The sequence below is a fragment of the Theropithecus gelada genome, chromosome 10 (assembly GCF_003255815.1).
Source record: "Theropithecus gelada isolate Dixy chromosome 10, Tgel_1.0, whole genome shotgun sequence".
Taxonomy (NCBI): Eukaryota; Metazoa; Chordata; class Mammalia; order Primates; family Cercopithecidae; genus Theropithecus; species Theropithecus gelada.
The window spans coordinates 91,452,050-91,470,215 of record NC_037678.1 but is presented as its reverse complement, the minus strand read 5'-3'; the positions used below and the strand labels follow the sequence as shown (position 1 = coordinate 91,470,215).

General features: G+C 40.2%; 1 protein-coding gene across 1 annotated transcript; it reads left to right on the top strand.

Moving 5' to 3' along the window:
- The first annotated feature begins 7 nt into the window (after positions 1-7).
- CRNKL1 (crooked neck pre-mRNA splicing factor 1) lies at positions 8-17,319 on the top strand. Its single transcript, XM_025399397.1, has 14 exons — positions 8-206; positions 1,851-2,003; positions 3,023-3,114; positions 3,938-4,096; positions 4,501-4,667; positions 6,935-7,113; positions 8,783-8,953; positions 10,125-10,316; positions 11,014-11,073; positions 11,872-11,952; positions 12,815-13,054; positions 14,212-14,313; positions 15,096-15,344; positions 16,303-17,319. Exons 1-14 carry the CDS (start codon positions 156-158, stop codon positions 16,468-16,470), a joined length of 2,064 nt encoding a protein of 687 aa, XP_025255182.1. The 5' UTR covers positions 8-155; the 3' UTR covers positions 16,471-17,319.
- The last annotated feature ends 847 nt before the right edge of the window (positions 17,320-18,166 follow it).

Below are 18,166 nucleotides of genomic sequence, written 5' to 3'. Positions count from 1 at the left end.
CATGCGAGAGGTCAAAGGTCAGCCTGGCGAGTTCCGCTTCCGATTCCGGGATCCTGTTTGTTGTCGGAAAGCTTTGTGGTTTCGGTGAGCTCTCAGACCGCGGATTTCTAGCTTTCGTGCGGGGGACAGGTGCCCCGAGGTCCGCTGCTGCAGACATGGCGGCCTCCACCGCGGCCGGGAAGCAGCGGATTCCCAAAGTGGCCAAGGTAGGCGATCGCGAGGGGCCTTGTGGGAGGTGGCCCAGGAGAGGGGCATCCCTCAGCCCTGGGGGTGCCCCGGGCGGGAGACAGTGTTCCCGCCGGGGAGAAGGCTCACCCTGAGAGATGGAGAGGAAGGGTCAGCTGGTGGTGGGGCGCGGGCTCTTGTCATCGCGGAGCACGATGGGGTGGTTTTGCTGGGAGGAGGAGTGGAGTGGTTCAGTGAAGATTTACTGACCCAGGCACTGCACTGGGCGCTGGGAAGCTACGCTCGGACGCTGGCCAGAAGCAGTACTCAAAACACGAGTGTGTGTATGAAGACGATCTTGCCAGATGTTACTGAGAGGCAAAGTAGAATATGCCATGGGCGTGAATAAGGGGGTCGTATGAAGGGTTCCTGAAAGTAAATTTTGCTGAGGAAATGACCTTTAAGCTGAGACTTGAAGACTGAATAGGAGTTAGCCCAGCTGACAGCGGAGGGTGAGAGTAGACGGCAGGAGTAGTATAGTATCATAAGTTAATTAAACAGTAGATTTACTATCTGGTATTTCCCTCGATAGCTGATACTTACGAAGTGCTTAATATGTGTCAGAATTTGTCTGAAGCCTTTACAGATATCCTCCCTCCAGTCTTTCTTGAGCTCAGATGACTCTCTTGAACTGGACCTTTACATAACTATTTGTCTGACTCGCAAAAGTAATGCATGTAGAGCAAGTAACACTGTGTCTGGCACTTAGTGCTTATTAAATATGAGCTATCACCATTATCATTACTCCACACGTGGCATTAAATAACAATTTTTATAATTCAGCTACGTACACTTTTATTGGGCATCACCGGTCCAATGGAAATACAGTGCACGGCACATATGAAATTTTAAATTTTCTCCTATGTACGTTAAAAAGTAAAAGCAAAGCAAAAAAAGTGACATTAATTTTGATAATATATATTTTATTTGAACTAATGTATCCAAAATATTATAATTTCAACATGTAATCGGTATAAAAACTGTGAGATAGTTTGTTCTTTTTTTCATACTTCATCTTCAAAACTAGTGTGTATTTTACATTTACAGTCCACCTCAATTTGTGCTCACCACATGTGACTCATAGCTACTGTGTTGGACAGCACAGCTCTAAGCTACGTTAGACTGTAAACTTCTAAGACCTCAAGAAACTTACAGTCTAATGATGGGAACTTATTGAATAGTGCCTTTGACTTGAGGTTCCGTGAAAAACCATACCCACTTTTCCACCAGGGGCATTAAATAAGTTGAAGAATTCTGCAAATGCAGGTGGTAATGCTATTAATAAGATGTGCTACACATCTTGATAAACCCTCTGGTCAGAATTTTACCTACACGGCCTCAAAGTTTATTATTATACTCCTCTAAAAGGGAAAACTTGGTATTATTTTTGCCACCTTTTTCTCTTGAGACTTTTACCTGTGGCTTTGTAGTAGATACCATGAATAAGAGAGAAAGCATAGTATTTTTTTTTCTTTTTAGTCTCATGGAGGAATGGGAACATGTCATACAAAGAGAGCATCTTGTGATAATACTAATGAAGTTCATATCCTAAAAAATGTATGTTTGTTTCTTAAACCTCGTGTGAAGAGCATCTACTAAAAATAGAAATGTCTTGTTCTTAAAAGGTGAAAAACAAAGCCCCGGCCGAGGTACAGATAACTGCTGAACAACTCTTAAGAGAGGCTAAAGAAAGAGAACTTGAGCTTCTTCCACCTCCACCTCAACAGAAGATCACAGATGAAGAAGAATTAAATGATTATAAACTAAGGAAAAGGAAGGTCAGTCAGTGTGGTATCTTTCAGTCCACTAATTGTTAAGAGTGTATCAGTCAGAGTTTGAAAAGCTGGTTGGATTCTGTAGGGCAAGATGAGGTTAGTGTTCCTAGACACGTGAATAATGTCCTTCTGGTTACCAGATAACAGCATTTTTCTGAACTATATAAAATATGCCTTGAGTTGTCTGGTTAAAGTATAAAACAACTGAATCTGCATAATTTTTGGTACTGAATCAAAAATGGGTGGAAGTTTAGCAGGTGAAACAACAGACAACTGGAAGAGGATATGCTTAGTAAGGCTGGACTGTGTACTTCTGTCTATACCACCTTCTGTGTTAAGAAATGAGATCTGGCCGGGCACTGTGGCTCATGCCTGTAATCCCAGCACTTTGGGAGGCCAAGGTGGGCTGATCACCTGAGGTCAGGAGTTTGAGACCAGCCTGACCAAAATGGTGAAACCTCATCTTTACTAAAAATACAAAAATTAGCCGGGCGTGGTGGCAAGTGCCTGTAATCCTAGCTATTCAGGAGGCTGACATGAGAATCGTAGGAACTCAGGACGCAGAGTCTGCAGTGAGCCGAGATCATGCCACTGCACTCCGACCTGGGCGACAGAGCGAGATTTTGTCTCAAAAAAAAAGAAAAGAAAGGAAAAGGAATTGAGATCTGCAAAAGGACTATGAGAAGACTTTGGGATCTGATTTGACCTCTTCACTCTAGAATGTGGGACTGTTTTAAAGCATGAATTCTGTTATATATGAAATTCTGAACATTACCAGAGGACTTACGGGTAATAGTCAAAATATTTTTTATTAGGGACAAGCATAGACTCTTTTAAAGTATCAGTTAGTTGATTGTAACCTTCTGTAGTGGATTTCTTATTCCTCAAGGATTCCAGGATGTAATTTCTCTTAAATATGAACAAAATGAATAACCAGTTTAGTACAAGACTTAAAATAGACCAAGGGTGCTGTCATTTTTAGTCATTTGCCCTTTGACTTGACCCTTTTTGCCTTCTTCCAGACTTTTGAAGATAACATAAGAAAAAACAGGACTGTAATTAGTAACTGGATAAAATACGCACAATGGGAAGAAAGCCTAAAGGAGATTCAGAGGTAAAATTGCTGAAAGTGTAGTTTTGTGTATAATGATTCATAGGTTAACAGATACCAAAAAGAAAAGAAGAAAAAGTTAAAGCACAGATAAAAGATTGTGCCTCGGGTAGAAATTGTCAACTATGGTTCCATGAAACCCTAGGGTTCCCTTGAGGGCCTCAGGAGCACTGGGGTAGAATAGTCCCGGAGGGAGGGGCGGGAGAGACTTTACAGATTGATCTTGTCAGCTGTAGCTAAAGTAGCACAATTTCATCTGCTTTCTATATATTGAGATTTTTTTTTTTTAATGTTTAGCTGAAAACCAATGGCCAAAAAAATAAAAATTGCAATCTGGCCCTTCCTGTTGTCTCGCTTTCTGCATTCTCCCCTCATACCTCCTTCCCCCGCTGCGCCTGTGTACGTGCCACTCCCTGAATATATCATGTCTCCTTATTGTGAGGCTTGGCTGTTCTCCTTGCCTGGAATGAGCACCCCCTCCACACCAACCTTAGTTTCCTGGTAAATTGGAACTTTCCTCAAGTTCTTGTTTCTAGAGTTACCTACTACTTAGCCTTTTCCACCAGACATTTTCATTTCTTCCTCTCTGCTTCCTGTGCAGATCTTGACTATAACATAAATCACATTGCATTATAATTGCATGCATGTCTTTCTATAAGACTTTGTAAGGTACTTGAGAGCATTATATCTTTTCATCATCTTATGCCCAGAACCTGGCTCATGGTAGACACCTAATAAAACATCAGGGCATTACAGATAGTGTAAAATAACCGCTGCATGTGTTGTCTACACTACTTTTGATGCCCTGCAAATCTTGCTTCTTAAGGGCTCGATCCATATACGAGCGTGCTTTAGATGTAGACTATCGAAATATTACACTCTGGCTGAAATATGCAGAAATGGAGATGAAGAATCGCCAAGTCAACCATGCTCGAAATATCTGGGACCGGGCCATAACAACGCTGCCTCGAGTCAATCAGTTCTGGTAAGTTTCTGATAAAACAGCCTTTTGTAGACTAGAAGAGTTCCACATTTTCTGTATTTATTTTATTTACATGATGATAGTTTAATTTTACATCCTACTTTTTCTTTAAACATAAATGCTTTTTAATGTCCCATAGTCTGTTAAGTCATAATTGTGATGTTCTACAGCTATGTAATCAAAACTAAAATTTTGGTTGCAATCTTTGTTCATAAGCTTCTTGTTGAACTAGGCAACTTTTAATAAAAAATCTTTTTTTCCAATGGTTCACCCTTTTTCAGATTTATATTTCAATAACAAAACATGTTCGATTTAACCTTTAAGAAAGATAAAATCTTAAATCTTCCTCCCATTCAACAATGGGAGAACTAAACCACAGCAGATATTTTCGGGTGATTTTGTTAAAGGTACAAGTACACATACATGGAGGAAATGTTGGGAAACATTGCTGGTGCCCGGCAGGTGTTTGAGCGCTGGATGGAGTGGCAGCCTGAGGAGCAAGCCTGGCACTCCTACATCAACTTTGAACTGAGATACAAAGAGGTGGATCGGGCCCGCACCATTTATGAGCGATATATCCTTTGGACGAGAACTGTGTGGTGCCATGATTGTCCTGGGTGCTGCTGCTCCTGTAGAGGTGTCTCATGGTCAGGACACACAGTCATTGACATCAGACTAGAAGTCAAGAATGCCAGTTTATCAGCTTCCCTATGTTTTGTAGGGAAAGAGATTGGTCAGAATGAAAATTTGTGATCTGGGTAATTAGTCTTTTCTAGTGAGAGTTTGGGTTTATTTTATTGTAGTGCTGAAAACTAATGTTTCCTCGTGGAAAATGATATTCCTGGGGGATTGTTTCCAGGACATCAAGGAGATGCCAAAATCGGTGATGCTTAAGTCCCTGATATAAAATGATGTAGTATTTGCATGTAACGTATGCATAGCCCCCCATATAATTAAAATAATCTCTAGATTACTTATACCTAATGTAATGTGAATGTTATGTAAATAATTGTTATTCTGTGTATTTTAAGGTATAATAACCAAAAAAACTACATGTTCAGTATAGAAGCACTTTTTTCTCATGAATACTTTATCTCGGGTTGGTTGAATCTACAGATATGGAACCCATGGCTGGAGGACTAACTGTACTAAGGTTCTGGCTGCCCTTGCCAGTCCTGTTTTTCTAAGGTTTGTGTTGGTCATTACTACCTTTACTGGAGTTCATCAAAGGTTTACTGTTTATTGGCTGTGTGGCTCCAGTGAGTCATTTAACTCCTTTGAGTCTTTGTGTCCTCTTCTTAAAAACAAGAATAAAAACACCTTTGTTGGGCTGTTGTGAAGATTAAATGATACACATGAAAGCACTTTTAGAAACTGAAGTACAGTCATTCCTCATTATTCACAGATTCCATATTTGCAAAATCACATATTTGCTAAAATTTATTTGTAACCCCAAAAATCAGTAATTGTGGCACTTTCACAGTCATTTGTGGACATGCACACAGCATGAAGTCCAGCAAGGCGAGGCTCTGCCTTCTGGTCTTAACCTCGTATAACCATGCCCAGAGCTTGGAGACAGGAAGGGCCAGTGCCATGTAGTGCAAGGAGCTCTGGCCCTGGGGCCAGTTGGGGAGTTTGAATCTGTCAGTGGGGCAGCCTCAGTCCAATCGCTTAACATTTCTGAATCACTTTTCTTACAAAATAATGAAGATAGAATCTGCTAGGATGAGTTCTTTTTAGGATTTAAGATGATCATGAATGTGAGATTGTATATATACATGTTTCCCCTAGGCACAGTGGTTCAATACTCAATAATTAAGTGTTTGCAGTGACTACATAGAACATAACTACCACAAATAATGAGAATCAACTTTACAATGCAGTATTAAGATCTTTTTATTTTTTTACTCTTCTCTCTTTAGGTGACAGTGTTAAGATCTTAATTATGTCTAGTAATTTTAATATTATTAGTTTGACAAAAGCTTTTATAGTACTTGCTATGTGCCAGGCATTATTCTAAGTACTTTACAAATATTGTGGTGTAATCCTCATAACAACCTTGCAGTGTAGGAACTTCTCCATCCTTCAGATGAGGGAGCTGAGGCATGAGAGATTAAGTAGCTTGACTAGGTTCTCACAGGTGCTGATGGGAATAGAATGTGAACCTAGTAGAGCAGCTTCAGAACTGATGCTCTTAACTTCTTTGCCATATTTGAATGTATTATTACTTTGGAAATTAATGATTTATTCAAGGAAGATAGATTGAAATGGCAATTCAAAACTTTCTGCTTTGACTCTAGTTAACAGTTTGCTTTTTATAACATTTTTTCTTAATTATTAGTTCAAGTATTAATATTTTAATATAATTGGTGCCATTTATTGAACAGACCATTATTGACTACTTACAGTGCTATGTTCTTTTGGCCAGAAACAGTGCTAAGGGCTTTACATACATTTTCTCATTTAAAGCTGGCAGTAATCCAGTGAGGCTGGCATTATATTTCCCTGTTTACAAATGAAATAGCTGAGACTTTGACAAGTTTGGTGACTTATTCGAGATCACATGGTTGGTAACCTGGGTTGAGATTTTTCTTTGCTTCCAAACTCAAGTTTGTACCCACCACTAAAATCTTAACTAAGCACTGGAGGAAAATAGAGATGAATAAGCATGGCCCTGCTCTCACGGAAGCCACTGTTTAGTTCTACACTTTTGTGTGTTTTATTCCCCTAAAATTGTAGTTTGAATTGGTGGGGTTTCAGGCTTTGGTATGGTTTTGGTGTTTACTTACCATTTTTTTAAGCCATGCTGTTTTGCCTGGTATTTCCTTAATCCCCTTGCACTTGTCCTTGTGCACCCTGATGTTAAGAACTGGATCAAGTATGCCCGCTTTGAAGAAAAACATGCTTATTTTGCCCACGCACGGAAGGTGTATGAGAGAGCTGTGGAATTCTTTGGAGATGAACATATGGATGAGCACCTGTATGTCGCCTTTGCCAAGTTTGAAGAAAATCAGAAAGAGGTAAGTATACTTAACTTCATTGTACTGTGAAACAGCTTAGCAAAGATTACATTTTGTGCATGGTGAGTTCATTTCCATTTTTTCTTACTGACATATCCCTGGAGATGTTTTCAAAATGCAAAAAACACAACTTCTCACAGAGAACAGCGTATATATGTGACTAAGCTACAGATGGGAGCTGATTATAGATTGTATTATACCTGTCTTAATTTTATTGTGCTTTGTTTGAAAATTAAGTCTTTTAGTCTGAATGCCCGTAAACTGAGAGCTAGTCTTTTAGCATCCTAAGTAAAGGACTTAACAGACAATAAATGTGGGAAACAAAAAGCATAAAGCCCCAGAACAGAAAACAAAATTTAGAATGGAAATAGACATTGCCCTACAAATAAGATATTTCTTTTTTTCCCTTGTTCCTATGAAAATAGCTCAAATATTGAGAGGCTGAGGCAGGAGGATCACTGGAGGCCAGGAGTTTGAGACCAGCCTGGGCAACATAGTGAGACCCTGTCTCTAAAAAAAAAAAAAATTGAGTGGGCATAGTGGCGCACGCCTACAGTCCCAGCTACTTGGGAAACTGAGGCAGGAGTGTCACCTGAGCCTAGGGGTTTGAGACTACAGTGAGCTATGGTCGTGCCATTGCACTCTAGCCTGGGTGACAGAGCAAGACCCCATTTCTTTAAAAAAAAAAAAAAAAAAAAAAAGGCGGTTCAAATAATACAGAATTGAGATCCATCCAAATACAGGTTTGAGCATTCCCAGTCTGAAAATCTGAAACTCAAAATGTGAAACTTGTTGAGTGCTGACATGACACTCAAAGGAAATGTTCATTGGAACGTTTCAGACTTTGGGTTTTTGGATTAGGGATGCTGAACCAGTAAGTATAATGCAAATATTCCAAAACTGGGAAAACATCCCAAATCCAAAACATGTCCAGTACCAAATATTTCAGACAAGAGATACTCAGTCTATACAAGGTCTTGCACAGACCATGCTAGGGAGTTCACATTCTGTTCGGGCCAGCAGGAAGCATTAAAAGGTTTTAAGCGGACAGTGATTGGATATGATTTATATTTTAAAGAGAACCTCTGGCTAATTCATGGAGAATATATGGGGGTGGATGGCAAAAGTGGAACCAGGGGAGACTAGTGAGGAGACTTTTGAAGTGGTCCAGGTAAACAGTGGAGCTTGATGGCTGGGGGCTGGGGACGAGCGAAGGGCTGTGTGGAAGAGATTGAAATGGCAGGGCATGTTGCAAGAGTGAATATGGAGAATGAGGGAAAAAGAGGAATTGAGGATCACCTGAAGGCTTTGGCGTGAGCAAGTATGTGACTGTAGGTTAGGCCTTGCCTACTAAGATTGGGAAGATGGGGAGAGTCCCAGGTTGAGTGGGGAAGAAACAAGCTCAGTTTTGGACCTGTTTGAGATGTGCAGTAGACATCCAATTGGCAGTGTTAGTTAGGTAGACAGTATTAAATGTGGAGCTCAAAGCAGGGTACTGGTCTATCCTGACAGAGATACCTTCAACAAAATGGAGAAAAGCATCTTACTCAGGACATTATGAGGCCTCAAATTCTAACTTATAAGTAATATTTTGGTACATTTACTCTCCTACTTGTGACTGTCATGAGAATATTGTGTTATAGAAGGTAATCATCCTGTCTGCATTTAGTTTGAAAGGGTACGAGTGATTTACAAGTATGCCCTGGACAGAATTTCAAAACAAGATGCCCAAGAACTCTTTAAAAATTATACCATCTTTGAGAAGAAGTTTGGTGATAGGCGGGGTATTGAAGATATCATCGTGAGCAAACGGAGATTCCAGTACGAAGAAGAAGTAAAGGTGAGCGCTGGTGTGGATGGTCAACTCTGCAGATAACCCAAGATGTGCTCATCAATACTAGCAACACTAAGATGAATCATAGCAAGTTAGCACTACCAGTGATTAATCTCTTGATGATGTGCCTGTGATCAACTGGCAGCTGTTTCAGACAAGTAGGAATAAACAAGGCTGATAGAAAAGGCAAGCAAACAACACTTGGATTTGGTCTGCCGCTTACATGTTGTAAGTTATTTTGTTGATTGCTGACTGTGTGTAGAACTGGAGCAAAAGAAATGTGGACTCCATTCGAGCTCATTGTTGGAAGAAGGTGGAAGAGTCAGAGATTGGTCCAAAAACCTGTTTTGCACATCACCTTTGAGCTTAACTGCCTGAACAAAAGATGTATGCTAGACAGGGTTCCACTGGCATCTCTTTTTCTGTAATGTACTATTTTGATTTCAATTCAAAGAGAATAGCATTTTCCTTCAGTATTCTGCTATGTATTTAAAAATACTCTTGCTTAAAAATTAGCCGGGCGTGGTGGTGGGTGCCTGTAGTCCCAGCTACATGGGCGGCTGAGGCAGGAGAACGGCATGAACCCGGGAGGCGGAGCTTGCAGTGAGCCAAGATTGCGCCACTGCATTCCAGCCTGGGCGACAGAGCCAGACTCCATCTCAAAAATAAAAATAAAAATAAATAAAAAATACTCTTACTTAGTCAAGTTAATTAAAATACCGCCAAGCAAAGGACTAAATCTGTTATTAAATGTGGTGGTAGGTTAGCAAGATATGTGAAAGATGAATTACTGTTAATTGGAAAGGCAAGTTTAACAATTGTGAGCATGATATAATTCTATTGTTGTTACAGACATAATGATACATAGTCACATATTTAAGCAAATGCATTGGTAAGAATAGGCATCTAATTATTGACTATCATGAGAGTGATGACTATAGATGAAGGGGTCCTTGCTGTGGGACACCTGGCCAGTAATCTAACCTCTGTATTCCTGTGTCTTTTCTATTTATGCAGTCTCAGGGATGGTGTTTTTAAAATGAGAGAACATGTAAAATTTAGAAGAAAAGGTGCTAAAATATAGAGAGTCGGCCTGATGCCTTTTTTCAGCTTGCTTAACCTGGCAAGTGCAGCTCTTGGTTTTGTTTTTTATTTATTAAACTGGTTGTCTTTCTAGGCGAATCCACACAATTACGATGCATGGTTTGATTACTTGCGCTTGGTAGAAAGTGATGCAGAAGCTGAAGCCGTGAGAGAAGTCTATGAAAGGGCCATTGCCAATGTCCCACCCATTCAGGAGAAGAGGCACTGGAAGCGCTACATTTATCTTTGGATCAACTATGCACTCTATGAAGAATTGGAGGCAAAGGTGAAAAAACAGAATTATGTGTCAGCTGTTAATGGTTTCCTCTCCTCTGTATTCACAGCTCACCTATTGTGGATATTTATAATTCTTGAAACAAGGAAATTTAGTTTTAAATTTTTATGGGCTTCTGTTCAAGCCATACAGTTATATGTTCACTCTGCAACATTTTAAACTCTCTGTGCTTGTTATGGCCACAGGTGAGGGGCTTTTCTTATTTTGGTTTGATTTTTACTTGAGGCACAACAAGATATCACTTGGAACTTGAAAGAGAACGGTGAACCAGCCCTTAGTTTAATTAAATATAGTTTCCTGGATTTGCTCATTAATAGGGGTAATTATGGCTAGATTATGCATTTTTGCTTTTAGGAAAAATCAAGTGGCATTTTCAGAAATCATTTGTATTAACCTTCTGGGTTTGATCTGAGACTACGAAATGTCTTTGTTTCTTTCTGCCATCAGGCAAAAAGGCTTTCTACAAAGAAGGGCTTAGAGTTTCGTGTCTTGTTGGTGATTCTTAAACTGAAGTTTCATGGCCGTTCATACTTTAGATCATAAATCAGGGTTTGCAAGTAACAACTTGTGAAACATACTCAGTTTTGGGCATGTACATTTTTACTAGTATCAGTAAAATTAGTAACTAGTAAAAGGAGTGTTAGCAGCAGACTTCAGTATTTTGTGAAAATTTCTTATCCTAATACAGGATCCTGAGAGGACAAGACAGGTGTATCAAGCCTCTTTGGAACTAATTCCTCACAAAAAGGTATGTTTGCTCTAAAGTGTTCCATTTCCAACAGGTCAGAATCCTCTTCTGTTACTTGTGAAGTAATTCAGTGAAATAATATTGATTGATAAAATACTTCCCTGACCCACCGTGGACAACATAAATAAAACTGAGATACGCGCCTTGCCTCTGAAAACAGCTCACAGTCTAGGTCGGAGGACTGCCTGCATTGACAAACAAAAGAAATTCAGAGAAGGCTCGGTAATTTGAATAGTCTGAGTGGAGGGAGAAAGATTTCCATGCAGAGAGCACACAACATGTGTCGGGGACACAGAGGCAGATTTGTAGGTAACAGTGAGTGTGTGCATGCCCAGATCAGTGTGCCCCTTGTGTAGATGGTTGAGATGTTACCTCTGCCTTGTTTCCCAGCACGAGAAACAAAACGTGTTTCCTTCTGTAGAAGTGCTGACAGAGTTACTTTTCAGAATAGAGGTAGGACATTCTGCCCACATACAAGCATGCCTACAAAACAAAGTCTGTTCTGAGTAGGGGCTACCGTGCCGTGCAGTACAGTACGGTATTTGGATCATGATTCTGAGGAGAGGCTACCATGCCAGGCAGTACAGTACAGTATCTGGATCATGGGATGTGGGTTTCTAGCTGTTGTGAAATGAATGTGGTCTTTTTTGCTTGTAAATAAGCAGAGTACATTCCTCTTACTCTGAAGTTTTAGAGAAATAGAATTACCAATGGCCTTGGTTAATTTAAATTTACTTTAATTCAATTTAATTTGGATGAGGCTTTTAAGCTAGATATTTTTGTGCTTTTGTTTTCTAGTTCACATTTGCCAAAATGTGGATACTGTATGCACAGTTTGAAATACGACAGAAGAATCTGTCATTAGCCAGAAGAGCATTGGTAAGTAAAGAAAGGATCAAGATGTCTGATTAAGTTCTATGAGAAAGAAATTAAAGTCTTGGTGCTTGGAAGTTATACAATTCCTACTTTAAAAAGTGACAGAAGTATTATACCCTTATAGCCTGGGACATGTTAGAAAACATGCATCCTCTGTAAAAACACTGACTAATAATGCGTAAATTATTCTTATCACCTGGGGCAAATTACATTTTGTTTCAATATTGGAAACTTCTCTAGCTACCAGTTACTAGATCTTTCCACAGACTAGAATTGGTAATCTGATCCTGTGCAAGCTTTTTGGTGTATTAAATGCACTTTTAATTGTTCTACTTTTTTTTTTCCTTTTTTTTTTTTTCTTTTCCTGTTTGTTGGTTTTTTTGTTTTTTGTTTTTTGTTTTTGAGACAGGGTCTCGCTCTGTTCCGCAAGCTGGAATGCAGTGGCACAATCTTGGCTCACTGCAAACTCTGCCTCCTGGGCTAAAATAATCCTCCCACGTTGGCCTCTCAGAATACTGCAATTACAGGCATGAGCCACCATGCCTTGTCCTTTTTATTTATAGGAGGTGTTATGCATCTGACATCCATATTCCCTAGGAGATCCTGAGAAACTTTCAAATCTTATTTTATTTAGTTGCCCAAACAATTCTGGAACACTGCCTCTTGCTGAATGAATTAGAGGAGTTTCCTTCAGCCTTTTGTCAAGAACCAGTAAACATTGTGATACCACAGAGGGAAAGAACGGTAGGCCACGTTGACTTTGCAAGATTCTTCCTCAGCAGAGGACAGCCTCTAGGGCAGTGCAATAACTGCACAAATTGAATCCACTACAGTATCACAGTGGTCTGGTTATTTTATTTTCCAGGGAACTTCCATAGGCAAATGTCCAAAAAACAAATTATTTAAAGTTTACATAGAGTTGGAGCTACAGCTTCGAGAATTTGACAGATGCCGGAAGCTTTATGAAAAGTTCCTGGAATTCGGACCTGAAAATTGTACCTCGTGGATTAAATTTGCTGAATTAGAGACAATCCTTGGTGATATTGACAGAGCACGGGCAATCTATGAATTAGCCATCAGTCAGCCACGTTTAGACATGCCAGAGGTGAGCATCTCAAGTCAAATACCATTTTAAGATACTTGTTTAGTCTTACTTTAGATGACCATCTAAATGTGGGTGTATTTTAGAGTATAAAGATGATCTAGCTAACTTAGTCTCTTCTGCTCAGATTAGGCTTGTATGTGGAAAGGTGACTGTCGGGGACAGGGGAAGTACCCCTCCTGTTAGATACCAGAACACAGTAGACATCCAGGATGATGCCCAGGATGAATTGGGATATCGTGGGGGTGGGTGGGTGATGCCCCTCTCCAACAGGGAAACCTAAAGGGGCTGGGGAAGACGCCAGGCAAAGCAGCAGCCAGCAGGCTGGCCCACCTGGAGAACAAGGGGGATGGAGGTGGGAACACATATCCCTGTATTCTCTAAACCAGGATGTCCTTGCAACTACTGTTGTCACTGTCCTGAAAGTCGTCGCCTGCCTTCAGTAGTTAAGCTTGACCCACAAGGTAGCACCAAACCACAGCTAGGACCGATTTGAATCTCACAGGAGCCGTAGAACTCACCCAGTTGTTTTGTTAATCTCATGCACTGACATGACCCCGCATTTAATGGTTTGGTCCCCTGACTGCGTTAAGGCGGAGCTTTGGGTATCACTGAGTTTGTCAGTTGTCCTCAGCTCCTCCACCAGACTGCCAGGTCTCAGGTGTCCAGGCCACGGTTTATTCATCCTTATGCCCTGCCAGGCTGCACCGAGCCAGTGCTCACCTGTTCAGTGAATGCTTGTTGCATTGAACTCTCATAATAACAAAGAGTGTACAGTAGAGGTAAGAACATACATACTGGCTAACCTGGGCCTATTTTCTCTCCGGAAGCTCAACTGCATGTGGCTGGAATATGAAAGAGTACCTGGGAGATGCTTGGCAAGTTTCTCAGCTCTTGATAAGTCAACCATTTGAAAAACTTCCAAAGAGAATCTCTAAGACTGAATCCAAGGCCCTTTTTCTGTAATCTGAAATTCTAGCCAAGTTTTGGCCAGCTTATAGATACCAATGTTACTTGTCTTATCCACATGTGTTCTTTAGTTGTTCTGTAAAACTCCTATGTTCCTAGATGTAGGTTAGAGTGATACTTAAGCTGTGCTTTGGCTGGGGGCATGCTGCTTTGCAAATGTCAGGACTGACCAATTTACTTGTCTTTCTTAGGTGCTTTGGAAATCATATATTGATTTTGAAATTGAGCAGGAAGAAACAGAAAGAACACGAAACCTTTACCGACGGTTGCTTCAAAGGACGCAGCATGTCAAGGTATCCTTTTGCTTTGTAGATGATCTTTCATTTTGCTTGAATCGGCAGTCCTGAAGAAAATACTCTATTTCTGTATTTTAAGTGTGTGGGGTTTTTTTGTTTTTTGTTTTGTTTTGTTTTAAATGACTTCCTTGCTTCTTAAGAGAAACATGAGTCTCAGAGGACTTTCGAATGTTAAGTTTATACCAGGTCATTGTTTATGTTGCATGTGAATAGCTTGGGTATCACAAGATTGAAAAAAAGTTAAACTTTTTTTTTTTTTTTTTTTTTTTTTTAGACAGTCTCACTCTGTCGCTAGGCTGGAAGGCAGTGGCGCAATCTTGGCTTACTGCAACCTCCTCCTCCCGGGTTCAAGCAATTCTCCTGCCTCAGCCTCCTGAGTAGCTGGGAGTAGAGGTGTGCGCCATCACGCCCAAGCTAATTTTTCTATTTTTAGTAGAGATGGGGTCACCTGTTGGCCAGGATGGTCTCAATCTCTTGACCTTGTGATCTGCCCGCCTCAGCCTCCCAAAGTGCTGGAATTACAGGCGTGAGCCACTGCGCCCAGCCAAGTTAAACTCTTTTCAAGAGTTTAAAACTATGTCAGACATTTAACTGTAGAATGTAGAATGACATATTTTCAGTGTTTGTATTGAAGCATATATTCATTGTTTTAATCTGTGAAACACTAGTAATGAACACATCTTTCTGATGTCATTAACTGGGAATTCGCTTTATTATCACTACATTAGTGTCTTCTGAGTGACATGGTTAATTTGGTTCAATAATAACTTTTTTTAAAGGTATGGATCAGCTTTGCTCAGTTTGAGTTGTCTTCAGGAAAAGAAGGAAGTTTGGCTAAATGCAGACAAATTTATGAAGAAGCTAACAAAACCATGCGAAACTGTGAAGAAAAGGAAGAGAGACTTATGCTGCTGGAATCTTGGCGAAGTTTTGAAGAGGAATTTGGAACAGCTTCAGATAAGGAGAGAGTAGACAAACTCATGCCAGAGAAAGTCAAGAAGAGAAGAAAGGTCCAGACGGACGATGGGGTAAGATCTCTGCCCTGGGACTGTTCATCTCACGTCACATGAGTAGAAACACATCTGAATTTGAAATGTAGACTTTTAAGTGGCATATGTACAATCTTAGAATGGAAGCAGACCACCTGGAGTAGGAGATGGTTGCAGTCTGGCTGTTATGGAAACACGGGGTAGAGCATATGGTCCAGTCAGAGGTGGAGAATGAGAAGGGGTTGGCAAAGGTGTTTTGGTGACGGTTGAGTCTGGAAACTTCATGAAGTGTGATATTTTTAGAGCATTAAATAGGAAGTCAGCGTGGAGGAAGACTGAAGCGAACTTTCAGATAGCAGCCTATCCAGAGAAGGCTTGTAGGCGATAAGGAGTTTGGTGGGAGTCCGTGAAGGCTGTTTTGCATAAAATGACGTGACCAGATTGCTGGCATCTCAAACTGGTAGACTCAAGGGGCTTAGACTGGAGAAAGAAGACCCATCAGGAAGCAGTTTTTATAAGCTGAGCAAGACATGGAAGCTGGAACTAGAACAGGGCCACAGGGCCTGTTAGAACAGTATTTGGAAGGTGAAATCAGTGACTGATAAGAGGTGAGGATGGGAGGGTAGGGAGTTGGAATAATAATGCACAGATGTATGACTTTTGCTACTGGATGAATATTATGTAAAAATCGTTAAACATTTTCTTAAACCTAAGACTGCACAATGTAGTCGGAGACACTGAACATCTTGGTTGGCTGCAGAAGAGCTATGCTTAGATTTTTAGAATTTTTTTCTACCATTTTAGTTCTCACTGAGCTACAGTTGCTGCTTACTCACTCCCAGTCTTTCAGACCCAGCCCTTGTTCTTTCTGTAGTAGACTTTGATGTTGTTTTGTAAAATGGAGGTAATCCTTCGGATTTCCAGTAAAAAACCTTCATTCTGATATGTGAGTGTATCACCCACGTTTGCTTATCTTTTCATTGTTTTATTTCTGTAGTCTGATGCAGGCTGGGAAGAATACTTTGATTACATCTTTCCAGAAGATGCTGCCAACCAGCCTAACCTCAAACTCCTGGCCATGGCCAAACTGTGGAAGAAACAGCAGCAGGAAAAGGAGGATGCTGAGCACCATCCAGATGAGGACGTCGATGAGAGTGAATCCTGATCTTTTTTTCATATTGACAAATGTTTTGTTATTTTTATAAATTAATTGTTTGGAACTCTTGTGACTCCTGGAAGTTCTTACATATTTCACCAGTAAGAAACTGATTGGTATCTTTGATAGCTACTTTTTAAGTTATTTTTTAAATGCTCTTGGGTTAGCTAGGGGTGGGGATTGCAAGTAAAGGACTTTTTTAACTGCTGGATTTCTTTTTCCAACTGAGTCCAAACTTTTCTAGCGTCTGTCCACATCATGCATTAGAAAATGTAATTAAGGTAATATTCTACAGTAACTTTTCATGTCATAACCATAAAGATAGTTTATGCATTCATCTGAAATGTGTAACTTTTTCATGTCTTCAGAGTCACAGACTTGAGTTCATTTCCCAGCTCTGCCACTCGTGATTATATAACTTAATTTTCATTTTCCTCATTCACAAAATGGGCCAATACTTTGACAACTCATTTTGAAGATTACATTATAAAAGGAATATACCTGGTGGGTGCATAGTAAGTGCTCAGTAAAGTGTTTGTTCTAAGCCACTTTTAAAAATAGTTTCATTCCTTGTAGAATTAAATGTGAGTGGATTAATTTACCTTACCTTATTACTAGTGGCCAGTTACATTAAGTGCTTTTTAGAACATTATTTGGAAAAAAATTTGTAGTGATTCTATTTCTGAACAAGGTTCAGAAAACATTGTTTACCAAGAGGAATTTAGTCTAATTTCAGTTAGGCACTCATCAGTTCTCCAGAGTGAGTTTGTAATAGCTTGTTTAAAGAATAATGGCTTGTTTACATGTGTGCTATGAAAAATGATGTCCCATGTTCACACAAATTTGGGAAAATCTGGACTAAGACTTACGTCTCGCTAATCAAATCTCTTTACAGTTAGGCTTCTGTACATTATGTATCTCCGGTAGCAATGTTGCTATATTATTTCCCAAACTTAGTGGACAATGGAGTAATTTCTACCTAGAGTACCAGTAAACATCTCCCAGTGTGCTATAGTAGAAAATGTCGGCCGGGCGCGGTGGCTCACGCCTGTAATCCCAGCACTTTGGGAGGCCGAGACGGGCGGATCTCGAGGTCAGGAGATCGAGACCATCCTGGCTAACATGGTGAAACCCCGTCTCTACTAAAAATACAAAAAACTAGCCGGGCGAGGTGGTGGGCGCCTGTAGTCCCAGCTACTTGGGAGGCTGAGGCAGGAGAATGGCGAGAACCCAGGAGGCGGAGCTTGCAGTGAGCCGAGATCGGGCCACCGCACTCCAGCCTGGGCGACTGAGCAAGACTCCGTCTCAAAAAAAAAAAAAAAAAAAAGAAAACGTCTACTCCTCACTGCTGACATGTTAAACTCACTCTTGGTTTAGAGCACGTGTAGAAACACCTAAGGTAGCTCTATGCTAAATAATGAAGAGTAGCACAAGAATGAATATATTTGCTGATATGTTGCTCACATTCTCAAGCAAAAATTTGACTACATTAACCGATCTGAGAGTTTTCCTTTAACCTGGACTGTTTCTCAAGCATATTTTTTCTTTGTTCACTGCCCAAGGACTAGAACTATATTTTTAAGGTTGTTTTCCCCTAAAAGGACCTTTAGTAAGCAAACTGATGATTAAATGTGCACGTCTCATTGACCCAAGGAATAAAGCTACTTCGTAATGTTACTAAATTTTATCTTGAAAATAACATACA